Below are 26,544 nucleotides of genomic sequence, written 5' to 3' on the forward strand. Positions count from 1 at the left end.
CAACTTGAGGGCACTGCTTTCAGCCCATACACCAGGACCCGACACTGAGCCGCATTACCCCGAAGCCAGATTTTGGTGCAGTTCGTGGACATTTTGGCCACCAGACTCTTGAAACAGCTACGACCGAGTTCTTAGCAGGGAACTGAGGAGCGCTTCACCGACACCAGCCCCACAGAGGCAGCCCGGGGGGCGGCCGCGCCTCACGCCCCAGCCCGCCCCAGCACTGCGGGCCCCGCCGCCATGGCCGGGCGGCAGCGGGGGCGGTACCGGTCATAACCGCCCGCCCCTGCCCGGCGGGCCGGGCCTGCGCCTGACAGAAAGGCGGCGGCAGGAGGAGGGGGAACGGGAAAGGGGCCGGGGAAAGGAAGAGAAGAGAAGAGAAGGGAAGGGGTCGGGGCTGGGCTGGGCTGGGCTGGCGGCAGCGGCTCCTCCTCAGTGCGCGGTGGGGACGGGGAGCAGAGGCGCAGCCGCGGCGGAGCGGGGATGGCGGTGCTGGCGCTGGCCCTGGAGGGACTCGCCATCTTCGGGCTCGTCCTGTTCGTCGTGCTGTGGCTCATGCACTTCATGTCCATCATCTACACGTAAGCTGAGGGGCGAGAGGTATTGGGGTATGGGGGGTGTGTGTGTGTGGGGGGGGTAGGGAGGGATGGGGACGGGCCCGCAGCTCGACCCCGCAGCTCCCCGCACCCCTTCGTCCGGGCTGAAAAATGATAAAAATGATCATATTTTAAATAAATAAATAGATAAAGGGTCGGTGTTCAGGCCCGGCGACCTTGCGCCGCCGCCTGGAGTGCTGCTGAGGGGGGGGGGGGGAGGTACGGCGCGGGGAGGCCCCCTCCTCCTGTTCTTAAATTCATTTTATTTTATTTTTAATTTATCCTTGGTGGTTTGGTGAATGATGGCGGTGTTCGCAGGGTCCCCCCTCCCCCCCTCCCCCCACCTCCAGGCCGGTGTTGGGTCGCGGGGTGCCCGGGGTCTGTGTAAGAAAGCGGGCTGAGCCCAGCCCTGGCTTCAGCTCGATTCAGGGCGCTGCCCCCCGAGGGGAAGGGGCTGGGGGGGCTCCTCGCCCCCCACACAAAGCACCCGTTTTGTGCCGCTGCCTGAAACGAAAGGCCGCTGTTGCATCACTGCAGGCATCGGAGAATATCGAAATTTGCGCTAGGATCGGCGGTGTTTTGGTGCTGGTGAGCTGCAGGGGTGCCCTGTGTGGGAGCACAAGCAGCGAGCTGAGCGGCCACAGGCACGGCGGCTTCTGGACAGCGCTGAGCCAGGTGAAAACAGCCCCTCGCCTGCCAAAACTTCAGTGTGGGAGCGTGCGGCGGTGCTGCCGCTGCCCATAAATAATGAAGGAAGAGCGGCAGCTGTGAGGGGCCGGAGACCCACACCGAGACACGGGAGAAGCCATGCGAGAGGATGAACAGCAGGTTTGTGGCGAGAGGGGAGCCAGGGGGCCGTGCAGGAAGGGGATGTTGTTGGCAGCCCTTGCCACAGGACCCAGCTGTTGGTGGGTGACACCAGAGCAGGGTGAGCAGGGGACACCCAAGGGACTGCAGCCCCTGCACAACCCATAGTGGGGCAGGGATGCTGCCAGAGGGAGTGCAACCTGTGTGTGAGTCACGGCAGAGCAGCTGCACCTGCTGGAGCAGGGAACAGTTAAGGAGGAAGGAAAATGAGCAAGCAGCGAGGTGGGGCAGAAGGTGGCTGTGCACTGACCATGGCCGCCTGTCTCGCCTGGGTCAGGAGGGGCTGAGCGTAAGGTGCAGGGAAGCACAAGGAGCTCAGGTGGGGAGGAAAGGTCTTTGCCTGAAGCTGGGTTTGGGTAAGGGAAACAAAAGGTGCTTCTCTGGAAGTTTGGTGCTCTGCTTTCTTTCCTCACCGTCCAAAACAACGATTAATTTTCCCCTAACTGGCAGTAACTCAAAGTGAGAAGTATTCCCCAAGCTGAGGTTGCTTTGCCTCCTCCAGTAGCTGGTGGAGAACAAGGGCAGCGGCCAGACCTGACATGGCTTGGCCCTGGAGTAAGCGCCGTGGCTGTGAAACCTGGACAGAGCTGTGGGTTTTGTCACTGGGAATTTGTGGGGCTCCTGTTGCCTGCGTGTGCCACCTCTGCTTGGTACACAAGGCAGTAACAGGCTGGGAACTCGCCAGCTGGGCGAGCGCTTGCCCCGGGGCTGTGACACCCCTGGAGAAAGGCGTGCTTCCAGCAGGGCTCCGCAGGGACTGACCCCGCAGATCTGGGCACCTCTCTGCTGGAGGAAGGGCAGCAACAGGGCTGTTCGGTGCAGGAGGGTGTCCCTCGGGCAGAGTGGAGCAGCTGGTAGCTGAAGTGACCAGCTGGCGAGCTGTGGTGGAGGGCCCTGGCCGTATGGAAAGGGGACCGCTGCACCCAGTGTCACCACTCAGCTGCCCCTCACTGGAGGGGAAATTAAAGAGCTGGAGCAGTGGGCGACTGAGAGCTCTGAGGTGTGCAGGGTCTTTGCTTACACATGGGAACTCCTCTGGATGGCAGGGAGAGGGTGTAGCATCAGAGCAGAATTATGTTTACCATGCACGGAAAACTAATTAAACTGTACCCGCTACAGAAAGCAAGGGAGGAAGATAAAAGTAATTACTCTTCCCATTTTCTCTTTGCGTGGATGATGCTGTTGGTTGAACACTTGTTAAAGCGATAGGGGTAGGGACTGCTTGTTCTCAGCCTGTGCTGCGCCCAGCGGTGCTTGGCTGGTGGGCTGGAAGGGCTGATCTCTGCCGCTGGAATGATAATGCCAAAGCTACTCAGCAAAGCTTTTGTGGCCAAGGCAATCCTGAGCCTGTGGTTCCCCTTCAGCATTTTAGATGCTTGATTTAAAAGGAAATGCCCTAAGAAGATGTGTGAATTAATTAGATAAATGGGATTATACATCTGTTAAGAATGTAATCTTTCCCTGTTTTTAGTTGCTTCCAGCAGTTGCCAAGGTTAAGGTCATAACAGCATCTCAGTTGTGCTGGTTTGCATTGCAGTTGCTTCAAAGAAGATGTAGGTTTTGGATATCTAGGGTGGCATGCAAGGTTTTGGCTGGAGGAAGAATGCCCACTGTCTGTTCTCCCATCAAGGCACTTACTGCGTGGGATACGAGTCGTGCATGATTGTCAGCTTGGTTCTTGACGGCTTTTTCCCCTGCCACCTTTCCTCGCTGCGAATGGGTTTGATTTATAAAAAGTGCAGCAGGTTTGGTGGATTTCATGTTCCTTCGAAATAAGCATGTGGGCTGGAGCAGTGAAATTCAGGCGGCCCCACTGCTAAGCCAAAAGGTGATCTCTGTAAATTGTCTCAAGTATGTGATTATGAAACCAGTACACGCTGGGTGCTCGCCGTGTAGCGCTGACTCAATGGAGTAAATGAAATGAACACAGGCCAAATGGCAGCTTTTTATTGCTAGTAATTAGGTAAAGGGCAGTTTGCATGTATTTGCTCTGTGTAATAAGGCAGTGATGACTGACCTGTTTCAGGCTCTATCCTTCGTGCCCAGCTTGGGTCCTTGGGCAAGACCCTTGCGTGCGTATAGCTGCTTGGGTCGGGGCTGAGACACCGATCCAGCAGGAGTTCAGTGCTGGAGGTCACTGGGTGTACCAACTCTGAAACCTTCTGAAGCTGTGTGGACAGCTAAAGCAGACTTTCAGAACTAAAATCAAACCCATAGCTGTATCTGGAATGAAAGGAGTGCAATAAGAGAAAAGGATCTTACGATATCGGCTGAAGTGTTATTCAGGAGGCCGAGGAGTAAATCGTAATTTATGTCAAGGCTGCTAAAATACCAACATTGAATTAATGATGCCTAACTATCATTCTGACGATGTGCAAACAGTGGAACAGAAATTGTCTTAAATCGGGGGGAAAAAAATAAAACAACTGAAGCTGCTTTCTTGGGGTTTATGGCACACTAACACGTCCTGTATTTCTGAATGACTGACTGGCAAATTCTGTGGCAGCAGGTTTGCTACTTTGACAGCGTTTTAAAATAGATGGTTCTAGTTTAATAATGATGGTTTTCTGAACTTTGTGTCGCTTCTAAAATAAGACTGGCAAACAAAGTCTGTAGAAGCAAGAAAAAGCCTGACTTAAGCATAACCCGATCTGTTTCCCTACCATGTCTTCCGCCTTTAGTCTAGAAATGAAAGAAAGCTCATGTTTTACAGTTCCCTGAATAACTTGACTTGATTATTTAAACTTGTATGCCGCGCAGAGATGTGTTGCTAACGTGTTTTGGGGGCCAAAGAGAGGATGGGACATCTTCGGAGATGTTTTGTCCCTGGAGAGCTGCACTGAGCTCTGCCAGTGCGAGCTCACAAAACCTCAACCTGCTTGCAGCTTCATGCTCTGTTTTCCTGGCCCTCGAAATGGGACTCATGGAGTCCTGTTCCAGCCCTGAGTCTCCGTTGTTCTTGTACCTGCTGTCAGCAGCAATTCCAATTACAAGCACCTCATTTAAATTATTTTATTACTTATTTATTTTTTCCAAGGGATCAGTTCGTACACAAGTTGTTCATTGTGCCGGTTCGCCGGGTTCAGTGGGAAGGATAGTACCATATCATTTCATTGATAACTACTTGCTGGTTTTACCTTCTAATTATAATTAAAATGTCTATATGTTAAAGAGTAGTCAGTGATTTAAAAAAAAACACAAATTTTGTATTCATGCACTGTTCAGGTATAATTAGGTGTACTATGCCTTGTCTGAGTGAAACCCAAGACTTTCAGAAACGTAAGTGTGGTAAAACTCCTAAATCTGACTAAAAACATATCTAATACCCCTCGTGTGAGTCATATGCATCTAAGGATGAAGTTCGGTTTACAAAGATACAGAAAAATCAAGTTTTCTTCTAAACAAACACCAGCTCCCTTCTCCCCCAGCATAGCTGGTGTTTGATTTCTGCTCTTTATGAAGTCATGTTGATCTTTGGGTTAATAACATGTTACTGTAGAGCAACTGTGACCTTTCCTTCTTAACACAACGATTCTGTTGTCCATATCTTATTGTCTTGTCCCCCTGTATTTCTATTTGTCCTTCCCTTGCTGCTCAGTCGATGATTTGTGTCCAGCCCTACCCTGCTCTGCTCTGACATCCTTGCTTGTGTCCTTCTGACCTTTCTGCTTGTTGGCACGACGGCTCCTTCCTTCAGGCTGTCTTGGTTTCCCACCGTCACTGTCAGTGCCTGGCAGCAGATTGACCAAAGGAGATGGATGAGCAGTAGTAATTCCCTTCGCCGTGACAGGGCTGTGGGTTTTTTTTGGTTTGTGGCACTGCTTCAGAGGCAGCCCTCAGACAGAAGCTATGAGGGGAAGAAGCGCGTGCTATCACGTACCGCCAGGCGTAAGCGAGCTAAGATTTGGATGAACTTCCCCAGAGATAATGCAAGTACCTGCTTGTGAGATGAGCAGTACCCTTCCCTTTTGTTGGTGATCAAACAGAAACCTGAGAGATGTGTGCTGGAGCTCCTCCAGGAAGCGGCTGGAAGGTTCCTAGCACATGCAGAATGCTCTGTCTGTTCTTGGGCTTGTTTTTCTTCGCTGCTCAGATGAATCTGTATTGAACTCGAACCATTTAGGCTGAAATTTTCCATGCAGGTGAATAGTTTTTTCCAGCTATGCAGCTGATGACAAACAAACCTGATCTGAAACGTTTTGTAGCTTTAACAGCAGATTGTCACCTGCGGTGTCATCTGTGTGGAACAGAGAGTGGAGTGAGCTCATGATCTCCATTACTAATCTTTCTGCAAAAATGCAGAGGGTTAAAAGGAAGTAAAAACAGAGCTTGCATATTTGACCACAGAGAGGGACACTAGAGAATTATGAGAAGTCGGGCACTTCTCTGAAACTTCTGTTTGGTCTTGGGTGACGCTGTTACCTTCCTGTGATGCTGGTCCCTACTAGCTAGGGATTGATGGGGATGGAGGCGATGTGGAGGACGTAAGCTGTACATGTTGCTATTCTTAGACAACTTTAAATTTACCTGACTCTTGTAGTCACCAGGCTTAATTTTAGGTGATCTGTAGGGAAAGACAGACCTGGAGAAGGCAAGCGTTAATTTGTGAGTTATATACACTAAGCTTGTGATTAAGTGAGTGTTTCTGGACTAGAAGGAAGGAAATGAGTGTTTCTGGACTAGAAGGAAGGAAAGCAAAACAGCAGAGAACCAGGAATCTGAGAGTGGTAACAATGTTGGAGAAAAGCCATAATGCTGTAGGCAATTAGCTGATTTTTTTTAATGTTATGTGTCAGGAGGATAAGGTACAGGTAATAAACTGTGTGGGGGCAGTGTAATATCGGAGGCTCTTAAAGTGGATGGTTTGGTGGAATCCAAAGCCAAAATTAAAGACTGTCTGGGGTAGGCTTAAAGGAGAGCAGGTGTGGCAAACCTGCGGGTGATATCCTCAGTGTGTTGAGAAAGAGGGGTGGTGGTGGTGCAATAAACGTGGCAAGTGTGCTTGTGGGGCCAACCATGTCTGCCTGGTGAATGGCTTGTGTGGAAGGGAGAGATGGAAGGCTGCAAGATTTGGGGTATACAAGGCATAAAACCAGGTTAAAAGGGAGCGAAATGGATTGTGCTACCAGTGTAAGCGGGGGTCTTGGAGGCAAAGCAGCATCCAGCTCTGCCTGCCGGCTGCAGAGGAAGAATCTGAGCAGTGGGATGAGGAAGAAGATATCTTGCGTGCTGGCTACCATAACCTTAATCAAGATGTCAGAAAAGGGGAAAGAAGCTGAGGCTGTCTGTAAAGCAAAGGTTGCCGTAAAGGTGCGTGCAACTTGGTTAAGTTGTGTAGGCAGAAGGTGGTAGATGGCCATGACAAGTGACTTTAAGAGTGAATTTGTGGAATTCGTCAGAACTCCTGTGTGGCATGCAAAGTATGTAACTAGTTTTTCTGGTTTGCTAGAGCACTCCTGAAGTCAGAAAAAAAAAAAAAAAAGTAGTGTTAAAAGTAGTCAAATTCATCAGAATTGTAATTTTTTTCTTATAACTGAAAGAAGTTCTGCAAGTTTGATGCCCCTTACATGGGTCTTGTATTTTACTGGAGACTATGGTGTAGAAAAATAATTAACGTACTTCAAATATTTCGCAATAGATCAAAAAAGCCTTTAATTTTTGCTTATTGCAAGGTGAATAGTTTGCATTTTCTTAAATACGTTACTTATAGTTGATAAAGATCGAGGCTCGATTATACCTTCTTGTTCTTGGCTTGGGCTAATTCATACCTTGAGTCAAATTACTGAGGTTGTAGCATGCATAAAACAAGTCTTATGTTGTCTTCTGGGCAAGTAAGGTAAAACATGTTTACAAGCGTAGGCAAATGCAGAAAGCCGCAGTGAAGCATAGTACCAAGTAAAAGACTGTCTTGGCAGAGCTGCTCGGAACTTTTTTTTTGCTTTGAAACTGTATTTCTTGAAGCAGTTTGACCTCACAGGTGCTCCTATGGACTAACCTTTTTTTTTTTTTAATTAATTAAAACAGCTGGATAACTAACAACACATCTCTGTTGCTGGTAGTCGCTTTGGTCTATTTTAGACCATTGATTTTCCCCCTCTTCAGAACCCTCTTCAGAAATACCTCTTTGAAAACCAAAGTCTGTCTGTTTTGTTAGTTGTTGTTTTTAACCCCTTGGTAAGGCTTCTGTCAGCAGTGTAGTCCATGGAGAAGGAAGCTGCTTAGGTGAAGAAACGTCAATTTTCGTCTTTGCAAGTGTCCTATTTGTAAGTGCTTGTTCTGGGATGTTGTTTCATTCTGTCTGTGTAATAACAAATTCTCAGGTGATTGTTGCTATGGTTTGATAATGATAGCGTGCTGCCCTTCATTTTGAAGAAGTATTTCTCTGGCTGTATGCATACCTTGCTTGAAGCAAAATCAAGATGCTGAAAATTAGACTTCGGTCAACATGCAGAGCTATTTTTGAGGAGGTGTCTTAAGCGCTTTCTGCCAAAATAGTATTTTTTAATCCTAAACATGTTTTCCTTACAGACTCTGCTGGAGTAAGAGTTAAAGCAGAAAGCTTTCAGACTTGTCTCCATCGTGAGAGCACGCATGGTGAAGTGAGAAATTCTTCTTCCCGTGATCATCCTCGTAGACATGTGTTGGGCTGGGGGAGCGGAGGAAGCAGGCAGGGTTTTCAGGCTGCAGGAGTCTTCTGCTGGCCTCTCGCCTGCCTGGCTCCAGAGAAGGAGGTGGTACAGCCGGTGGTGGAGATGCTGCGGCGAGGGCTGTACCCACCAGCCTTTTGAAATACCAGCGAGGTGTTTCAAAATGGAGAGGCTCCGTGTTCCCTTTCAAACATCTGTAACGGGGAGGTGAAACGCACAGGTTTCACAACAGCATTTCCAGGCAGATTGTTTTACGTAGATCATGTAGGAAGGAAGGATTTTTTTTTTCTTTTAGGGCCTGTGACCAAAGTGTTGTGTGTATATTTTTGTGGCTTTTTGGTACCTAAGACAGATGAAATTTGCAAAGGTGGTTTTTCTGGTTCCCATCTGCTGAGGGAGTGGGGGGATTACTTCTCTGAAGCCTTTAATATTGTGTTGAGTATAGAAATTAGTCTAATGTTTTCTTTGGAAGGTTTTCATAATTGCTTTCTTTATTGGGAAGTCTTGAAGGTCCCTTAAGACAGTTGCAGAGAGCACTGACAGCCCTGTAGGCCAGACAAGGTGTGTTGCTTTCTTATTATCTCAGTTGATACAAGGAGGGACTGGGACTGTGTGTTCAGTCTTGAGTACATTGGTGTTTGGGTGAGGTTTCTGCTGCTATTTTGTACTCTGGAAACATTGTAAACATGTCAATGAGTTAATTTTTTTTTTTTTAAAAAAGGGGACTGTCAGCCACTAAAATAAGGAGAAAAGTATTGACACTATGTCTGATTTGTTCATTCCATCTCTGGCCAGTCATTACTACAATTCTCTTACTTGCAGTTAACTGTTTTGGAAGCTTTCAGGGGGAAGAAAATGGAAAATGTTGATGAGTGGCACGGTGGGAGCAGTAAAGAGCAGCAATGGGTCTGTAGGAAGCACGTTATTTAAAGTTGAGAAAACGATGTTGTCATTTAAACTTGTCCCTTATGAAATTAATAACCATGTGCTATTTTCTCCCTACAGAATTGCAAAATAAGTCAGAAAACTTTTTTGATTCAGATTTGAACTGCATTATCTCACAGTGCAGATCTTACAAAGCTTTATTTAAACATTTCATGCTTTTCTGGGGGGACTTGCTTCTGTGCTAAGCCCTCACTTCTGCAAGTGGTTTACCTGGCGCAGAGCTGTGGCCATCCGCTGGAGGTGCCCTCATAAATAAAACACAGAGTGCAGTCCTCTGAAGCTGCCTGACACTCATTGCAAGGAGTCTGTATCAAAAAGCACTTCTACTTCTGTGCATCGCTGGCTCTTCATTTGCTGCCCAAAGGGATAATCTAAATCCCCTCCCACCCCTACACCTTCCTAAACGTTTCTGCCGCTCTAATCTGCCTGTAGCGAGCGTGTGGCGACGTGGTGACTCAGAGCAGCAGCGAGCTCTTTCCGTGGGATAGCTCTCGGTTTGATCAGCCGGCTGATCCAATCTATCCCGTGGCCCTTTATAGGCTGCTTTATAGGGTGTGGGGAAGCAGAAGCCAGGCGTGAGCTGCTGTTTTGATGGCAGCCTGCAGGTAGGCTTCGAGCAGGACCAGGTTTGTTTCAGTGCTTGCCGTGATCCAGTAATGGCTGCGGCGCAGGCAACGCAGAGCGTTTGTTAAGCACACGCAAACTGTGCAGGACCTAGGATTTGGATGGTAAAAGGGTTCCCTTTATGTTTAACTGCAGCCTATTGTATGGGAGCCCGATTGTTTCCCTTTTATCTTGTGGGTGTGGGGATAAGAGAGGGGAGTAGGGAAGGAATTTCTAGATTAAAAAAAGGGGGGTGTTTGCTAGAGGTTTTCAGTTGAGGTCTAAACTGTTTGCTCTTACTTATTTCCAAAAGATAAGTTTTTTGTTCTTTTTTCCTGCCTCAGCTTTTTTCAAACACAGAGTTAAAAAATAAATCAAAATCTAAAACCCCACCTTTGAAAAGGCTGCACCACCTTTGCCTGTGCTGAATGTGACTTCTGTGATAACATGTTAAGCTGTTCAGAAAGCACGTCGCAGGGAGTTTCAGCTCTGTATGAAGGCTTGAAGTTAAAAATGTTAAATTGCACGAGATAAGATTTTTATTGTTCTGCATTGTATGGTTGTACTTGTCTTTACCACCCGCTAATTGAGCTCCTGATTCCCAGAACTGGAAGAGCAAATTGATGTTTGTGTTCTGAAAGCATTTCCCTCCTGAAAAAGTGTAATCACCACAGCCCAGGTTATGCCTCATTCTACCCCTCCTTGAGACTTTAATTCTGCGTTTTTCTGTGAGTGTGTGTGGAAAGCCTCTTCCATGCAGCCGTGCCAGGGAGAGTGGCATGTCTTGTAAGTGGCAGCAGTGTTTTCTACCAGCAGCTGATACTGGTTAGCCCTTCTGGTGAGGACAGGGAGCAAGCTGGAAGGGAGAGGATGCTGCGAAGGACAACTTCTGTGACAGCCAGCTGTGGAGGGGTTTTCAGGGGACTGACCCTCATCCCACTGCAAGTGTATTGACACCAAACAGGCAAGGGAGAGGAGGAGCGCCAGGGGAACCTTCTCTTCGCTGTTAGTGAAGCTGCTTGATCATCCTGGCCATCCTTCCAGAGTATGTGCTTGCTAAACTGCATTGAGAAAATGCTGACATGATGAATGGAGTAACAGGTGATGTCTTCTGCTTACAGATCTGTTTTGCAGTTTTCAAATCCTTCTGAAGTTGAGGAAGGACCCTAAAAAAGAATAGTGTCGTAGACCTCCAAGTGCTCAGTAGGATGTCCCTTGAATCTGGTGAACTCCTGCTTTTTACTTTTCTGCTTCCAGAAGAAGAAACCATCTCCCTCTTGTTTCTCATGCTCCGAGCCCAGATCTGGTATTCCATCGCAGATGCTGCTCTCCACAAATCCCTGTGTGAAATGATTCCGCTGACTAAGATGGGAGCTGACCAGAGGGCGTGTGGGTTCAGAATGACAAGCAGGGAAAGCAGCCTCTTCCCAAAGCAAAGATCTCCTGGGCTATTTCAACTACCTGTGCAGCCACAGCCTCCGAGGCTGCTTTGGGTTGGAAGGGACCTTAAGGACCACCCAGTGCCACGGGCAGGGACCCCTCCCGCCAGACCAGGCTGCCCAAAGCCCCATCCAGCCTGGCCTTGAGCTGCTAGCCCTGAGTATTTTAATTTATTTCCCGTGATGGCTGGTCAGTTTCTCTGGTGAAGATAGGTGTTCAGCTGTAGCATTTCCACTCTTCTTCAGGTTATGTCAGTGCACAAGTCATCCGTATCGGTGTAAAATGATGCTGCTTCAGTGCGGCATGACAAGTAGCAGGTCATCTGATGGCTTGCCTGTAGGGTAGCAGGCTATCCCACTGAACTATGCTCTGTTAAAATTCCCAGTCTGTGGTGCTGTGTAGCTGGGTGGATCCTGGTCATGCCACGTGCCCCATTTGCAGGTTTTCTAGGGCTTTCCTCACTCGCAGCGTGTGTAGGCTCTCCTTTATGTAATTCAGTCACCTCCGTAGTGCTGCACGTCAGCAGGGCTTGTGCTGTAATGCCTGGCGAGGCTCTGCAGTCCTGTCACTTGCTGCGTGTTCTCTGTCACAAACCTTCCCTTTTTTCTTCTCCTCTCCTCTCTCCATTCACTCTTCTCTTCCCACCATGTTACCCTGTTCTTAAGCTTTGCATACCATGGCAAAATCCTTATGTATGCATTGCTAAAATGGATTTTTTTTAATTTTTTGCCTTACATGCCTCTTATTCCTCCTTTTCAAAGTTACATTATTTGCTCTCCCTTCATACTTAACAGCAAACAAGGGCATTATGTTTATGTGAACATTGGCAAGGAAATCATTGTGGTAGCTTTCTGAACTGTTAAAACTATTACTTTCCTTGTTTCGCTCTGACTGTCCCTTCTCTGTTAATTGTTCTGCAAGACAATTTTGGTTCACCTCTGCAGTGTCCGGGCTCAGGCTTGGTGACAGCGTGAGGGCAGTCATCTCTGTCTTTCTGTCTTTTGGACCAACCATTGCTGGTACTCTCTGTGCTGAGCTTCTGGTGTCCAGCTGCAAAACTCATTCAAAGGAGCATTCTGGGGAAGCAGAGGAAGTAACATGTGAGGATGTTGCTGTCCCGTTTCAGGGAAAACTGTAAAGAACTACTGGAATCTCTTAGTAGATCAATAGCTTCCCTTCATCAGGCACATTCTTCAGGAACAAGCTGCAGGAACATGACCTCGTGTTTTGCCATTTAACTAGGATGAATTCCACTCAGCGGACAACCGCCTTATTCTCTTTTTTAGGCAGCATCTTGTGAATTGTACAAAATTTTAATATAAAATATTATTTCAGTCTGAGTACTGCGCATGTTTTCATACTACTGCAGCACACAGTAGATGAGAATTCATTTTGCAAAGATGGATATTGTAGTAATTTGCAAATGTTACGTTTCAGCAACTACTTTTTTTCTGCAGTTACTTAGATTACATATTTACTTCATTAAAATTTTATTGTGTTCTGGCCCACTGAGAATTTAATTTTGCATTAATTCACACAGGAGCATAGAATTAAACATTCATGTTAATGAGTTGTGGCGCATTTTAAATTTTACTTTGTATATTTATTGCTGAAATATTAGTGATAGTCTAGATTTTTTCTCACTTTATCTGTGATTCTGACCAGGTCTGGTATCTAATTTTTAGGATATTTACACTGTAGTTGATAGTTGTACTTTTCTCTGAGATGTTTAACTGTTGATTCTGCCGATCAGTTTTCCCCTGTGCTTTTAGCTTGATTTAAGTTTTGCATAATTTAGTATAGGAAAAATAACATGACTCTTCTTTTTTTTTTTTTTTCCTATTGTTTACAGTAAGTTGTTCTTCTGGTTATCCCATTGTAATACCAATAATTCTAAATACTTTGTAGGAAGGCAGGAGAATCTCATCTCCCGATTAGACTGCAGAAAGTGATACTTTTACTGTTCAAAATGTGTACTGTTTGGAAGTTTATCTGAAATATATAGAAAGTTGAACGAGGTTGAATTTAACCTATTGAGTGCTGAAGTTCTTTGGGCATTGCCTCTGACATGTTAACTGTCACCAGGTCTAAAAATGCTGAACAAACCAAGTTTTGTAGCAGTTTTTAATTTCCGAGTTCCTTAGTGTTTACAGTATTTTGAATAGAGTTCTCTAGCATATCTTCATTCTTTTATGGTGGTGTGTTATTTCTCTTACAGGCGTCTTCACCTAAATAAGAAAGCTACAGATAAACAGCCGTATAGCAAGCTTCCTGGTGTTTCACTTCTCAAGCCGTTGAAAGGTGTGGATCCTAATCTGATCAACAATTTAGAAACCTTCTTTGAACTGGATTATCCCAAAGTATGTATATTATTTACAGTCTTTCCTCTTATGCCTTCTAAACTGATATCAAGTGTTTGTGCTAGAGCTATTCAACTTGATTGTATAGTGAGTTGTTCTTCCTTCCACAGCTAATGCGTAATTACATGTTTTATGTGTTCCAGACAATAAATATTGCTCTTAAAAAAGCTGCTTATGAAGAAACATGACTAAGACTTGGGAATAAAACATACTCTAGACATTAATAACAAAGAATTGCTCAATGATGAGATTATCCCATAAAAAACTGTTGAGGTGCAGAGTCTCCAAGCCACTTAGCCACTGCAGGAAAATAAATAGTTAATAAAAGCTCCCATTTGCTCTTGAACACTGTTTGACTTTGTAATTATTAGTGATAAGTAATACAAGTGATAAGTGCCAGAGTCTGTCCTTGCTTTAAGGACTGTACAGCATAAAGTAGAAATGCTCACTGCATCCTTGGGTACCTGGTTTATGCTACTGTGTGTGGAAAACACGCTATTCCTACTACAGGCCAAGATTTTGAACCCAGGAGATATAAAGACTTTTTTCTCAGTTTTTCTCAAAACCATTTCTGGTAATGTTCCTTCAGCTGTAGAAGGCCAAGGGTATGGGTAAGCTGTACAGCAGGTTTTTGTTGTGTGTGCTATTTAGGAGTGAGTTCAAAACTGTCTGGTAGGGTTTTAAAAAAAAACAACAAACAAACAGAAAAGAAAACAACAACAAAACACTTGGAACTTACTAAAAATTGGATTGTTCTTTTGTAATGACATCCATGGCCTTTGAAAAGCTTGAGGCACGCAGGTTTGAATCCTTTGACTCACTGAAAAGTGAAATAAAGGTTAAGTGTAGCCAAAATAAATTAAAGCACACTTGAGGCATTCTTTATATGCTAATATTGCAAACAATGCAAAAAGCTTGCAACACGACCTTAAGATGTTCTATGACTTTAATGAGCATCTCAACACTTGACTACAAATACGTTTTTTTTTTTTAACCTTCTATGCATATTGAAATTTTGGCAGAAATCTCCCCATTCCTGTTATATCCAAATGAACCTGATTCTAATGTTTATGTAGATAAGCATCTTTGTATTTCTTCTGCTTTAGTCATATACTTTGTAGCTCTTTAGTCTGTTACTGTACACAAAGACTATTTACTGTGTAAAAGAATTTTTCTCTGTACAAATGTTGGCATGTCAAAGCTTTTTGTTCTTTCTCGTTAAATTTATTTCAGACTGTGAATATAGAAATGTCAATGCAACTGTGGATGGAAGATTAATTTTACAAGTTACCAGCAAAAATAATTGTTCTTTTGCATATTTAATTGAATCAGCAGTAAAGCACTAATTTCTTCAGTTGGTAATTTTCCTGATGTTCAAGATGTCAGGACCATTCTATAATAGTGGAAGGACCTGCCTGCTTAATGAGGCAGGTCTTTTGCCTTTTAAATTCAACTTCTTATGCTGGTAAAAAATAATGTGAAGCAAGTATTACTGACTCTTTAGGTTAGCAGGGTTTAGGCTAGCACTCTGAGACATAAATGTGCCTGTCGGGTAGTGTGTAGCGCTAGACCAAGTTACCATTTAGTGGTTAATGATTTTAAATTTCCACAACCTAACTTTTGATTGCTGTATTTTTGCCTCTATCTTTTTTTTTTCTTGAATGTATTTATTCCATTTATTTTATTCAATACTGTAAAAACATTACTTCTTACTGATTGAAAACATCAGAAATGGTTGTCAGTGAACTCAGCTCTTGAGATTCAGGTTTATTTTTGATTATGTAAAATAAAGTTCAGGTAGGTGTTAAAGCAGTGTGAGGGAGATTGAAGTAGCTGTCTTGATCATTAGTTGGAACTTCTCATTTGGCATAGCAATTGTAAATAAGATTCAACAACAATACTGTTCTTAAGCTGAATTTTTAATTTTTGGTCTGTAAAAATGGCCACTAGGTATCTTGATCAGAGATCTAAATTTTCTGAATGTTCTTTGTATGGAACTCTATTATCTTCTTGTAATACTTCAGCAATTTGACCAGGGAGAAGGGAAGGTTATGTCAAGTAAGGAGCATTCAGGGAATCTCTTGCAAATGCAGAAACAAATGTTTCCTTCCAAGCTTGTAAAGTTGTTTCAAAACATTATGTTGAGTGATTCTTAAAATGCCATTTTTTCACTCTAGTGTCTGTAGTTCATGTAGTAAGCATGTAGATTGCTGAAACTGCTACAGTTTACCTTTTGATAGTTTTTCTAACTGTTTTTCTCTTGATGAGGAAAATGTATACACATTACAATGGCAAGGTGCATGTCCCTGAGCTTAGCTTTTTTATGTGCTTAGGTACACACTTACTGGTCTCAAAGGATTATCTTCTGTGCATCTACATCTACTACAAAGTAAAGAAAAGGAAGATGCAGTTTGATGTACAATAAAGCTTGTGTTAATATCTTACGGAGTTCTGTTAGGGGTATAAAAGGAAACCTGACTGTCTGAATTCCATTTTTAAGTGTCTTCCTTGTTTTGCCATGCAAGCATTCAGAGCATTACAGGCTCTGTTGATAAAGATAAAATTCAATCACAGTTCTCACATACTGCAGTTTGGAAATTAATGCATGTTGACTGAAAGTCAAGATACAGATTGCTTGGTCTACTGTGAAAGCTAACGCTTTCATGGCTTGTATCATCATTTCTTTAATTATTTTGTGTACTGTAATTTCATAGAGTGTAAACTCGGTTTTAAGATTCGTATGTGAGCAAAAATGTTACCTTTTGTGTGTACCAGAATATCTTGTTTTGTGCCCAGTAAAAACGTTTCCAATAACAGGAAAATGAATGTTCTTAATGACAATAGTTTATAAAGAAGCAGGTTTAGGTTCTTCTCACAAGTATGTGGTTGCACATTTATAAAGTCTTATTTAGCTGTAGAACGACCCTATTAGTTTTTTTTCCAATTCTATCGCAGTGCTCTTTATTTTTTCAGTTTGGTGTACCATTAAGCCTTATTCCCTCAGCTATACTGATATTGTGTGTGTGTAAAAACAAAACAGAAAAACATCTGTGCATTTGTGTACACTTCTGTTTTTCTTTTTTTTTTTTTTTTTTTTTTTTTACTAGTATGAAGTACTACTCTGTGTACAAGATCATGACGATCCAGCTATTGATGTTTGCAAAAAGCTCCTTGGCAAATACCCAAATGTTGATGCTAGGCTGTTCATAGGTAAGCAATGCAGCTCTGGGGTGGGACTCTAGCTTGAAAAATCTTTTTAGGCCTTCAACTCCTTGTACAGTATTCTGCAATAAATAGTTGTCTTGTTCTGACAGCATTGGTTCTGTAGCTTAGTCATCTGTTTGAGAGAAGTATAGAATTAATTTTGTATTCATAATTTGAGACCTTGTTTTAAAAACAAACAAAACCAAACTGTAGGAAGAAGCATTTGTGCAAGCCCCTCCTCACCCCCCAGCTTTTTTCTACTAACTCTGGAATTCATCAGTTTAAATCCCATCTCTGTGCTGAACTAAACATGCAGGAAGTTACTTAATGTTGTGGGTGTATTTGAGCTTGAGGTGTTACAATAATCCTTGTTCATCAACTTGGAGACTGAGAGTCTATTTCTTCTCTTTCTGATTACATTAGAGGAAAGGAATAAGGCATATTAGAACTAAATACTAGTTTTAACTAGAAAGCTATAATGCTTCTCTGACATGAAATAAACTGAATCATATCTGTTAGGAGCAAACTGTCTCACTTTTTTTGCTTCTGTTCTGTTTTTTTTTGTTTTGTTTTGTTTTGTTTTTTTTATAAAATTGCCCTAGAGCGTAATGATCATGATCAGTAGTAGCAATCAGCATTGACCCTACAGAATGTAGTAACAAGCTTTTTAGTTCTACTGTCCTTTCAATGTCATTAACCTTATTACCCTGGCATTATGAGGAAGCACTTGAATCCTTTTCCTTTTTAACCCTCTGCATAACTGTGGTAAGAGCTAAAATATGGAAGTGAAGGAACACTTAAAATTTTAATCTTCCTATTAAGTTGGACTTAAAGAATTGAAAGGTTAGATTATTCTGTTTCAGTTAACACATCTAAGTATTTGGAATATTGAGCCTAGATTGTAAAAAAGCATGCATTTTGTGTACACTTTTTTTTAGGTGGCAAGAAGGTTGGCATCAACCCCAAAATTAACAACTTAATGCCTGGCTATGAAGTTGCCAAATATGATCTGATATGGATCTGTGATAGTGGAATCCGAGGTAGGTGGGTGTTGAAATGTGATGACAATTTTATTGCTCTTACTCGCTGCAAGTAAGCAGTTGTGGGGGATTGTTTTAAATTAGAATAGAAATAGAAATTCTGGAAAGATATTTTCACAGAATAAAGATGCTTCATATCTAAAAGGTATAAATACCATTAAAAAAATCTAACTGATTTCATTCTAATTGCTGTTGATCATAATAATGCTAATCATAATTACTGTTTTACTGACACCGTTGCCCGAAAGTACTGCACACTGAAGTGTACCTGCTCTTCATAATAAAATGAGTCACTGCATTTTCTATAGAGTAGCCTCTTGCTAATGACAGAACTGTTCAATGAATTGTTCTCTCATTTGTCACTTAGTCACACCAGACACATTGACGGATATGGCCAATCAAATGACTGAGAAGGTAGGCCTGGTCCATGGGCTTCCCTATGTTGCAGACAGACAGGGATTTGCTGCTACCCTGGAACAGGTCAGTGCAATACTTTTTATTTCCCTAATACACTGCTGGCTGATTAAAAGTTGTATAGTGCCTTCTGCAGCTTTTAAGTGAAGGGATGTTTCATTTATTTTAGCTGCAGTTACACTTCAGACTATCTAGGATAATGCTTAAATGTTTGAAAATTCAACCACAGTCCACTAAACATTGATTGAATATTTAAGTTTGCAATTCCAGGAAAGAGTGCAGGATTTTATTTTAAAGTTAATTAAAACTGGAAACTTCTTCACTACTTATTCAGAAAAGGCTATTCATTCCATGTTTCCTTTTGAATAGGAATACAAAAATGGCTGTATGCCAGAATAGTCCTTTTCATACAGTGTCTTATTTACAACTCAGCTTACAAGCAGCACCTTTGAGAACAGAACCTAAGCAAGGCATATATGCTGTTTTCAGATAGTAGTCGCTCAGCTGAAAATACCAGAAAGCTGGGAGAGATCCTGAACAGAAAGTAGTCTTGTTTGTTTACTCAATATACTAGTAGGAATGGTTTTCTTAGAAGAACGTTTCCATTCCATTTCCATTCTATTTAGACAGTCCATTTAGACTTTCAACATCTACAGCTGTATGTAGCAGGAAGTTCCACAGTTACAGCCACCACCACCTTGTTCACTCTGAACTTTGTTCTTCTGTAGTGTATTTCATGTCTCCTAATGCTTCATTTGGAAGAGAAAGTAAACAGCTGATTTCTGTCTATCATCTTTATATCACTTATGTTTATCTGTCCTATTCTTCCCTCTCTCTATTCTCAGTAAGTTCTCTTTTGTAGAATGAAGAGGTTGAGTTTTCTTGTTTATTCCTTTTGTCTCAAGGCAAGTAATTTAATCAATTATCTTTTATTCTAAGCTGGCATGAATGAGGCGTTTTGGCCCTGAGTCTGATGTTAGTCAAAGGCAAAATATGAGAGACAAAAGTGCAGGGAAATTCAGCGGAGAGAGAGCAGCTCGTGTGAGTTTTCTGCAGCAGAAAGTCTGAATTTTATTTTTTTTTAAGGGAGCAAGAAGCAGTAGCACAAAACTCTTAGTATTGCTGTTAATCTCCTTAGTACAGTATTTCATCTCTTGCTACTGTATTCCTGGAAGAGCTTTTTTTTCCCATATCCAGTATGCTGTAAGATCAGCATGGCTCTTGAATGAGTTTGTGTATTAGTAAGACCATCAATGGGAAGAAGTAATGAGAGGTGCTAATGCTCAGTACCAACTGTCTTTCTGTAGAAAATTGCTGGTTCTATATTAGATCTTACAAAAACAAAACTTGCTTACAATCTGAATTTTTTATTTTGCCTATTTCTTCTTGCTTGTACATTAAATAAACAAAATTCCACTGGTTCTATACCACCATATAGTAAGCTTCTTTGAGAATGTATGCAGAAATTTACTTGATGGTTACAAGGAAGCAGCATATCTTTTTTTCTATAACCAAATCTATTAATGATTGGTAGTATGATTTTAGTATGTACTTCCTGAGAACAACCTCTATTAATTAGAAATTAAATACCAAATTAAATATGATAGTTCAATACATGGATTTAATGAACAGCTTAAATTTATAAAAACAGCACGTATCACTATTAGATTTATCAGTTTTGGTGATGCGTTAGATTTCTTATGTGGGTGGTAAAGATCTTTCCAAATATATCATCATAATTGGCCATGTCTAGATTATTTTTTTTTTTCCAAACACTTACAGGAGAAAGCTGGGGGTAGTACTTGCATAAATACAGGTAGATCTTTAAAAGTCCTATTTGTCTTTTTTGCAGGTTTATTTTGGAACTTCACATCCAAGGTCATATATTTCAGCCAATTTAACTGGCTTTAAGTGTGTGACAGGAATGTCGTGCTTGATGAGGAAGGATGTCTTGGATCAAGCTGGAGGACTGATAGCTTTTGCACAATACATTGCGGAAGATTATTTTATGGCCAAAGCTATAGCTGACCGGTAAGATGACTGGACATTACTTATTGCTTTAAGTACAGTTTTAGTTCTTATTTTACGTATAGGCAGTTGGGTCAGTTTCACATGTATACAGCAAACAGATTTTACGTGTGCTTTGTCCTGTCAATGTATTCTTGGAGAAATAACTAAGTCACAGTGCAGTCTATTCCTTTAGGAAAAAAGTTTCAGAGAACTTGGAGTAAATATTATTTAAGTGGTATTTTCTACCTTCCAAGCAAGAGACTTGATAAAATCTGCTCAATTTTTTTGTTTATACATAAAAATGTGGCATATATACAAAAGAAACTTTCCAACTCTAATAAAATTCTTAGATGTTTGTTCTAGAATGGGTCATTGCATTTCTTATTTGCTCTTTTTTAATACACATCTATATTTCAGGGGCTGGAAATTTGCAATGGCCACGCAAGTTGCAATGCAAAACTCTGGTTCATATTCTATTTCTCAGTTTCAGTCCAGAATGATCAGGTAAAATTTCAATTTTTTACTTCTCCCTCTCACCTCTTACTTGCTTCTGATGGGGAAAACTTGAATTATTTTGATAGAAGTTTTGCTCTCATCATTTAATGTAATACGCAGAATGATGAAGTTCCAGTGCATGTCTTGAAGCACTTTTCTTGTTGGTGCTGGAAGAGGGGTGCTGGCTTTCCACAGAAGTAGGACTAGGATATTAACATCTTAAAAAACAAACAAACAAACAAAAAACTAACAACCTTAACAACAAAAAAACCCACAACTTTATACCTTTTAAATACTATGCACAGTATGTTTGAAAGGGAGATTTTTTGCCATGCTTAATTTGGAGGTGTGCATTTAAATGAGATTAAACTAGCATTGAGAAAGACCCTGTTGGCTCTTCACCTGATGAGTCTGTAGAAGAGACATAAGGAATTGTCTATAGTTGGAACTTATTTATTTGTTTTTCCTAGGTGGGCCAAACTGCGAATTAACATGTTGCCTGCCACAATAATCTGTGAGCCAATCTCAGAGTGCTTTGTTGCCAGTCTAGTTATTGGCTGGGCAGCTCATCATGTGTTCAGATGGGATATAATGGTATTTTTCATGTGTCACTGCTTGGCATGGTTTATATTTGACTACATTCAACTAAGAGGTGTTCAGGTATGTAGCCTTTTTTTTTTTGTTCCAAAGGTTATGAAAGTGTTTAGTGCCAACTACTTCAGCAAAAAGATTAATGTGGTTGTAGGGACAAAATACTTCTCTTGACATTGTCAAGGAAATACCAGGTCAAATACTGCTATCCCTACCCACCTTCCAGCTTCAGTTATAGAAGCATGAAAGGAGGGTGTAAGTGTGCTTCTTTGTAATCTTGTTTTCTAAGTGCACCTACCTCTACATAGGCTCTGAAAGTTGGCTCCTCTGTTGACTTTACCTCTTCTGCATTTGTTTCTAGTCTGCTCTACCTCAGCATGTCCAGAATTTTTAAGCTTTTTTTTTTTTTGAGTCCAAGAACAGTAGCTTTGTGGGATTTTAGTTTTCTTCCTTTCTTAGTTGTTCTTTTGTCTTGTATGACTTGAGGCTTATATGTACATTTTAAGTATACAATTACTTAGCCTTACTCTATTTTGATATTGAATAATGGATTTATTGTACAGATGTAGTCTTCTAAAAATAATTCTTTTCCATCGCTGGAAGAAGTGAAACCTCAGCAAAACTTTGAATACAGAAGGATGTCACAAGTCAGTACAGCATTTGCTGTTTTAATGCTGCAATTCCTTACACTAGTTTTTCTGTGACCATATTCCATCTAAATCTGATCCACGATTGCTTGTGTATACAAATTTATCAAATAGCTCTTGTTATGAAAAATATTCTTTTTGTAGCCTTAACAGTTACTAGAAAGATAAATTGGTTCTGCTGTTGATTGTGTAGAACACCAACAGGCAGGTTTCACAGTCACCTTCCTGAGTCCTCATCTCACCATGAGTGATATGTACATGGAATAGGGGAAGAGCTTTGTGCCTCTTCTTCCCCCTTCTGAAGCCTCCTCAGTTTCCAGCTCTGCATGCGGCTGGAAATCCTCAAAGGAACAGAAAAGGCAGAGGCTCTAAGCTCTTTTTAATCCCACTTTTTTCCAAGGCTAAAAGCTTGGATTTTTTTGAATTTCACTCTCCTGGGAAAGAGCAGTGTAGTTCTCCCATCTAGATGCTGCTGTTCTGCGGTCTGTGGCAAGAACCTAGTGCCTGCTTGAACGCAATTTTACAGAGTGTCAAAAGGAAAAAATATTTACACTTTTCCTTGCCTTTTGCTCGATGTAGAAGTCATTCTTTGAACCTTGTGGATCATTCTGTCAAGGTTTGGATGTTTAATATGGGTAATATTTTGAATAGGAAAACTTTCTTGGATTCAAAGAAGTTTATTGATAATGTAAATCTGTTCAGTAAGCTTTAGTATAGACTTGTTAAAACACTTGTGTTACAGATTACTCCAAAATTCCTTTGGAATAGCATGTTAAAATACTTGTTCTTGTGTTCCCAGGGTGGTGCTTTGTGCTTTTCAAAACTTGATTATGCAGTAGCTTGGTTCATCAGAGAATCCATGACAATTTATATCTTCCTATCTGCTTTGTGGGACCCCACTATTAGCTGGAGGACAGGACGCTACAGATTACGTTGCGGAGGCACTGCAGAAGAAATCCTTGATGTATAGCCACAGCTTTGTAACTGTGAATGTCAAAAGAGAAAGGGGATCAAAAGTATTATAAATTGTTTATATAAGTACTTTTAAGAAAATCTACCTTCAGTAGTTTTATTACTTGTATGTTTTGGTATCTGTTCCTTAATTTATTTTTGCATGGCACTTGCATCTGTGAAAATACATCTGTAGTTTTGGCCAAATGGTACCTTGCTCCTATGTACAAATAGAAATGGTGAGAATTGGTCCTGATATCTACTTGCTATGTGAATGCTCTGCAGTAAACTAATTAAAAATTATACATATATCCTCCTGGATATGAACAGCTTCTTACTCCATGGTGTGCTGGCCTAGCAAAGCCAGGGGTCACATAGCTATTGTCCAGCTGGATTGCACAAGGCTACACCCAGTAAAATCACAGAAAAAGTATGTCTGATCTCTGTCATATCCCACTAAATTGAACCAGTAATAGGACCTCGGGAAAGAAGCTCTCAAATGCTTTATGCCTACCTCTTGTAGTTGCTGCAGAACAAAACGAATGGAAAGGTAAAAACGCTTTGCAAAAACAAGCTAAAGTAAAGCTGGAGTCTCGTGTTTATATGTATATATGAAATACTTGTCATTGCAATGAACCAAAAGTGGACTGAGTTTGATAGAATGCATTGAAAGAAATTATTAGACAGTCATGTATTGTGAGCACATTTTGGCCAACTCTGATCTGGTTCGGTCTTGAACCTTGTTAAGCACTGTGCTGTAACTAGCCTAGTTGGTCCCCTTCACTATTTCCATCCTTTTATAAGGGGTGTTTTGTGTGAGTGGATGCTTTTAGGGGGGCGGGGGGGTCACTAGGGGGTGGAAAGGAGCAGAAATACATTTCAGAAACATTTCACATGAGCTATTTTCTTACACACACAATGTCTTAAGAATGTAATTTCATGATGCAGGTATTTAATAACTTTTTAAAGTGAACATACATACCTACACTAGTATCATAATTAAGTATTCAATTGCAGTAGATATTGTGAATATATTAAAGGGCTGAGTGAGTTTGCTGTTACTGATTAAAGTTGTAATCTTAATTTAAATATCAAACTAAGTCTACTCTTGGCTTTTTGCCTACTACTGTTAGTCTAGCCTTTAAATTGGACTTTTGTATTCCAGTGGTATGACTAAAAAGACTAGATTATAATGCATGCCGTGTTTCCTGACCCCTTCCCTATAGCTTGGTTTCCAACCTCATTGTGAGACTTCCTAATTTGTGGTGAACTGGACTTGTTTTCTTTGAACCTTTTAAATTAAAAGCAAAACAAAAAAACACAGCAAAGCTAGAGAGGGATGTTGCATAAGCCTTTTGTTTTCATAATTGTATTTATGCTACTTTACTTCAGATGGGATAGAATATTGCCACCATGAATGTGAGCTGTTAATTATAAGGCTGAAGCCAACAAAGCAGCTTTAAAAGTTGGATTATAACGTGTAGCATATTAGCAATAATGATGTGTATTTATAAAAATGGATACTTTTACCTTACTGAGCCAATCCCTTAATTGTCATATGCTACACACTAGCATAATGTATATGTATGTGTTAAACATACTCTGGGCCAAAATGCTTTATCCACCTTAATATTTCTTTTGCCTTATGATACAATGGAACTTCTTTTAATGGGCATTTCTGTATGAACAAAGGCTTTTGATGCATGCTTCATTCTTTTCACGTGAATCAGGAAGAAACTTTTCCTGAGGAAAGTTGCACACTGAAAGCTAGTCTAGTTGTGACCCACGAAAACATTGTTTTTAAGAGTTTCTACATAGTTGAATTTTGCTGATAATGTTTGTATCTTTGTTTCATGAAGTTCGATGCAGTTCATTGCGCTGTTGAAGTGAAGCATAGCTTGCAACGTAGCATTATGCTGATTTCTATGCAGGCAATGGAACAGAAAACCAAAAAAGGCTGAACAGGCTTCATTTTAAAAATGTAAGTGGGGATAACTGTTTAACGGGTGCTTTTGTATTAGTAGAGCCATCTTTGGTCAAGAAAACTGAAGCTTAAGCAAATAGTTTAATTTGAGTATTATCTGGTTGATTATGGAATGGAAACCAACACTGTCAGATGCTGTAGAAGATGCTGCAACAGATCTTTTAAAAGTTAAAAATGGCTAATGTAAAGTTGTGTTGATATACAGATATGTAGAATGTACCATGTTTATTTAAAATCATTGTCTTGTTTTTCTTTTATTTAAAAATAAATTTTGAATACAATGTTTGGAATACATTTTTTTTTTTTTGCATTTTGTTCAATGGCATTGTAACAAGGTAGCTTTGATTTAAAGCGTTTATGACAGTTTTAATGGGTTTCTTTTCTAATTCATCTTCACTGCAATAAATGAGAGTGCTGTGGTGTTTCTTTTTTTTTTTTTTTTTTTTTAACACCTATGCCATCTGTTTTGGATTTTACATTTTGCTGAAATTACCTTTCATGTGCCTAAATCTTTTGAGCTGTCCTTAGGTTTTTATAGAATAACTTCAGTGTATGGAAACATCATAACTGATCAGATAGAAAACTACTGTAACTAATCAGCCTAGATTAAGGCTTTATAGATAGATGTCTTTGCTATAAAACTTGTAGAAATTGAGGAGTAGCATTCATACTTCGCTTTGAGGCACTACTGCTGAGAAAGCATTCTGTGCTTGCGCTGTCATCAGACTGGTATTTCTTTTCCTTAATACATCCTCTAATACCAGTTTTCATGCAAATCTTAATAAGAGACTGAGCACAACAGAGCTGCTGGAGTCTGGGAGGGATGGTGGAAACAAACACCCCTGGAATCGTTTGATAACTGCTTATAGAAACATAAATATTCCTGAATGCATTTCGTGCTCAGTGCAGCTGCACAGCACACAGCACAATACTTAAATCCCTCTTCCGAGTCCTTTTATTAATTTCCTCCCTATTAAGCAATGTTTTGGCTTTTATTCTGTGCTTTCAAATGAAATATTTCCCACTTGAATTCCTTTCATTGCCACTCTTCTGTCTCCTGATAGTGCTGACTACCTTCATTTCCTGTTTTCAGGGCTTGAACAGTTGATGCCTGCTTATATCCATCTGCTTTCATATCGCTTCTGAAAGCTATTTCATTCATTTTAAAGGCCTCTTACTCCTCACACAATTATTTTCTTACCTCATTTTAGGGTAGGTCTGAGCTCCAGGCGTTGTCTGGTTAATCTTGTCTCTCAAGAGCTTAAAAAGTGGACAACAACAGTGTCACATAGTAACAAAGAAACTTCCATAGTGCTACAAAGTGACTCGAATGCTCTTACAGAGTATGTAAGAGTGACTTTTAAGCATGTCTGAAAAATAAAAACTTGAAAGAGAGGATAGCAATGTGTAGAATAGCAATAATTTTGAACTCAATCCAGATTTTGGGTCTGAAAATGCACAAAATGAAGTTTGTCACGTGAGTCTACAACTTGGACATTCAGAGTATAAGTTTAAATGATGAGAAAACAAGCTCATTTGGAATAAACTAAATCCCATGTTGGAATTGTTTCACAATGCCAAATGTTGTTGCATATCTGGGTGGGTGGGGAGCTTCCCCTAGGAAAGTAATCTCCACACTGACTGTACGTGTGTGTTGGCTTTGGAGGAGGTATGTATGGTTCCTCGCTTGGTGTTGTAACTCTGCAGTGGCTCAAATCGGTGATCGGGGATGTGCTCTTAAGGAAAAAAT

The 26,544-nt window shown here is 41.3% G+C and overlaps 1 protein-coding gene across 1 annotated transcript; it reads left to right on the forward strand.

Annotated features, from left to right (window-relative positions):
* The first annotated feature begins 348 nt into the window (after positions 1 to 348).
* On the forward strand, positions 349 to 25,075 carry UGCG (UDP-glucose ceramide glucosyltransferase). Its single transcript, XM_068666695.1, has 9 exons — positions 349 to 581; positions 13,317 to 13,458; positions 16,566 to 16,668; positions 17,601 to 17,702; positions 18,070 to 18,182; positions 19,969 to 20,147; positions 20,544 to 20,630; positions 21,092 to 21,281; positions 22,659 to 25,075. The coding sequence occupies exons 1-9, from the start codon at positions 484 to 486 to the stop codon at positions 22,827 to 22,829; spliced, it is 1,185 nt and encodes a 394-aa protein (XP_068522796.1). The 5' UTR covers positions 349 to 483; the 3' UTR covers positions 22,830 to 25,075.
* Positions 25,076 to 26,544: the final 1,469 nt, after the last annotated feature.

The sequence above is a fragment of the Anas acuta genome, chromosome Z (genome assembly GCF_963932015.1).
Source record: "Anas acuta chromosome Z, bAnaAcu1.1, whole genome shotgun sequence".
NCBI classification, from domain to species: domain Eukaryota; kingdom Metazoa; phylum Chordata; class Aves; order Anseriformes; family Anatidae; genus Anas; species Anas acuta.

Excerpts from the sequence above, each read along its gene's own strand:
- UGCG (XM_068666695.1), top strand. The coding sequence starts at position 484 with ATGGCGGTGCTGGCGCTGGCCCTGGAGGGACTCGCCATCTTCGGGCTC. Across the intron at positions 17,703-18,069 it reads CTGTGATAGTGGAATCCGAG|TCACACCAGACACATTGACG; the intron begins GTAGGTGGGTGT and ends TTTGTCACTTAG. Across the intron at positions 21,282-22,658 it reads TTCAACTAAGAGGTGTTCAG|GGTGGTGCTTTGTGCTTTTC; the intron begins GTATGTAGCCTT and ends TTGTGTTCCCAG.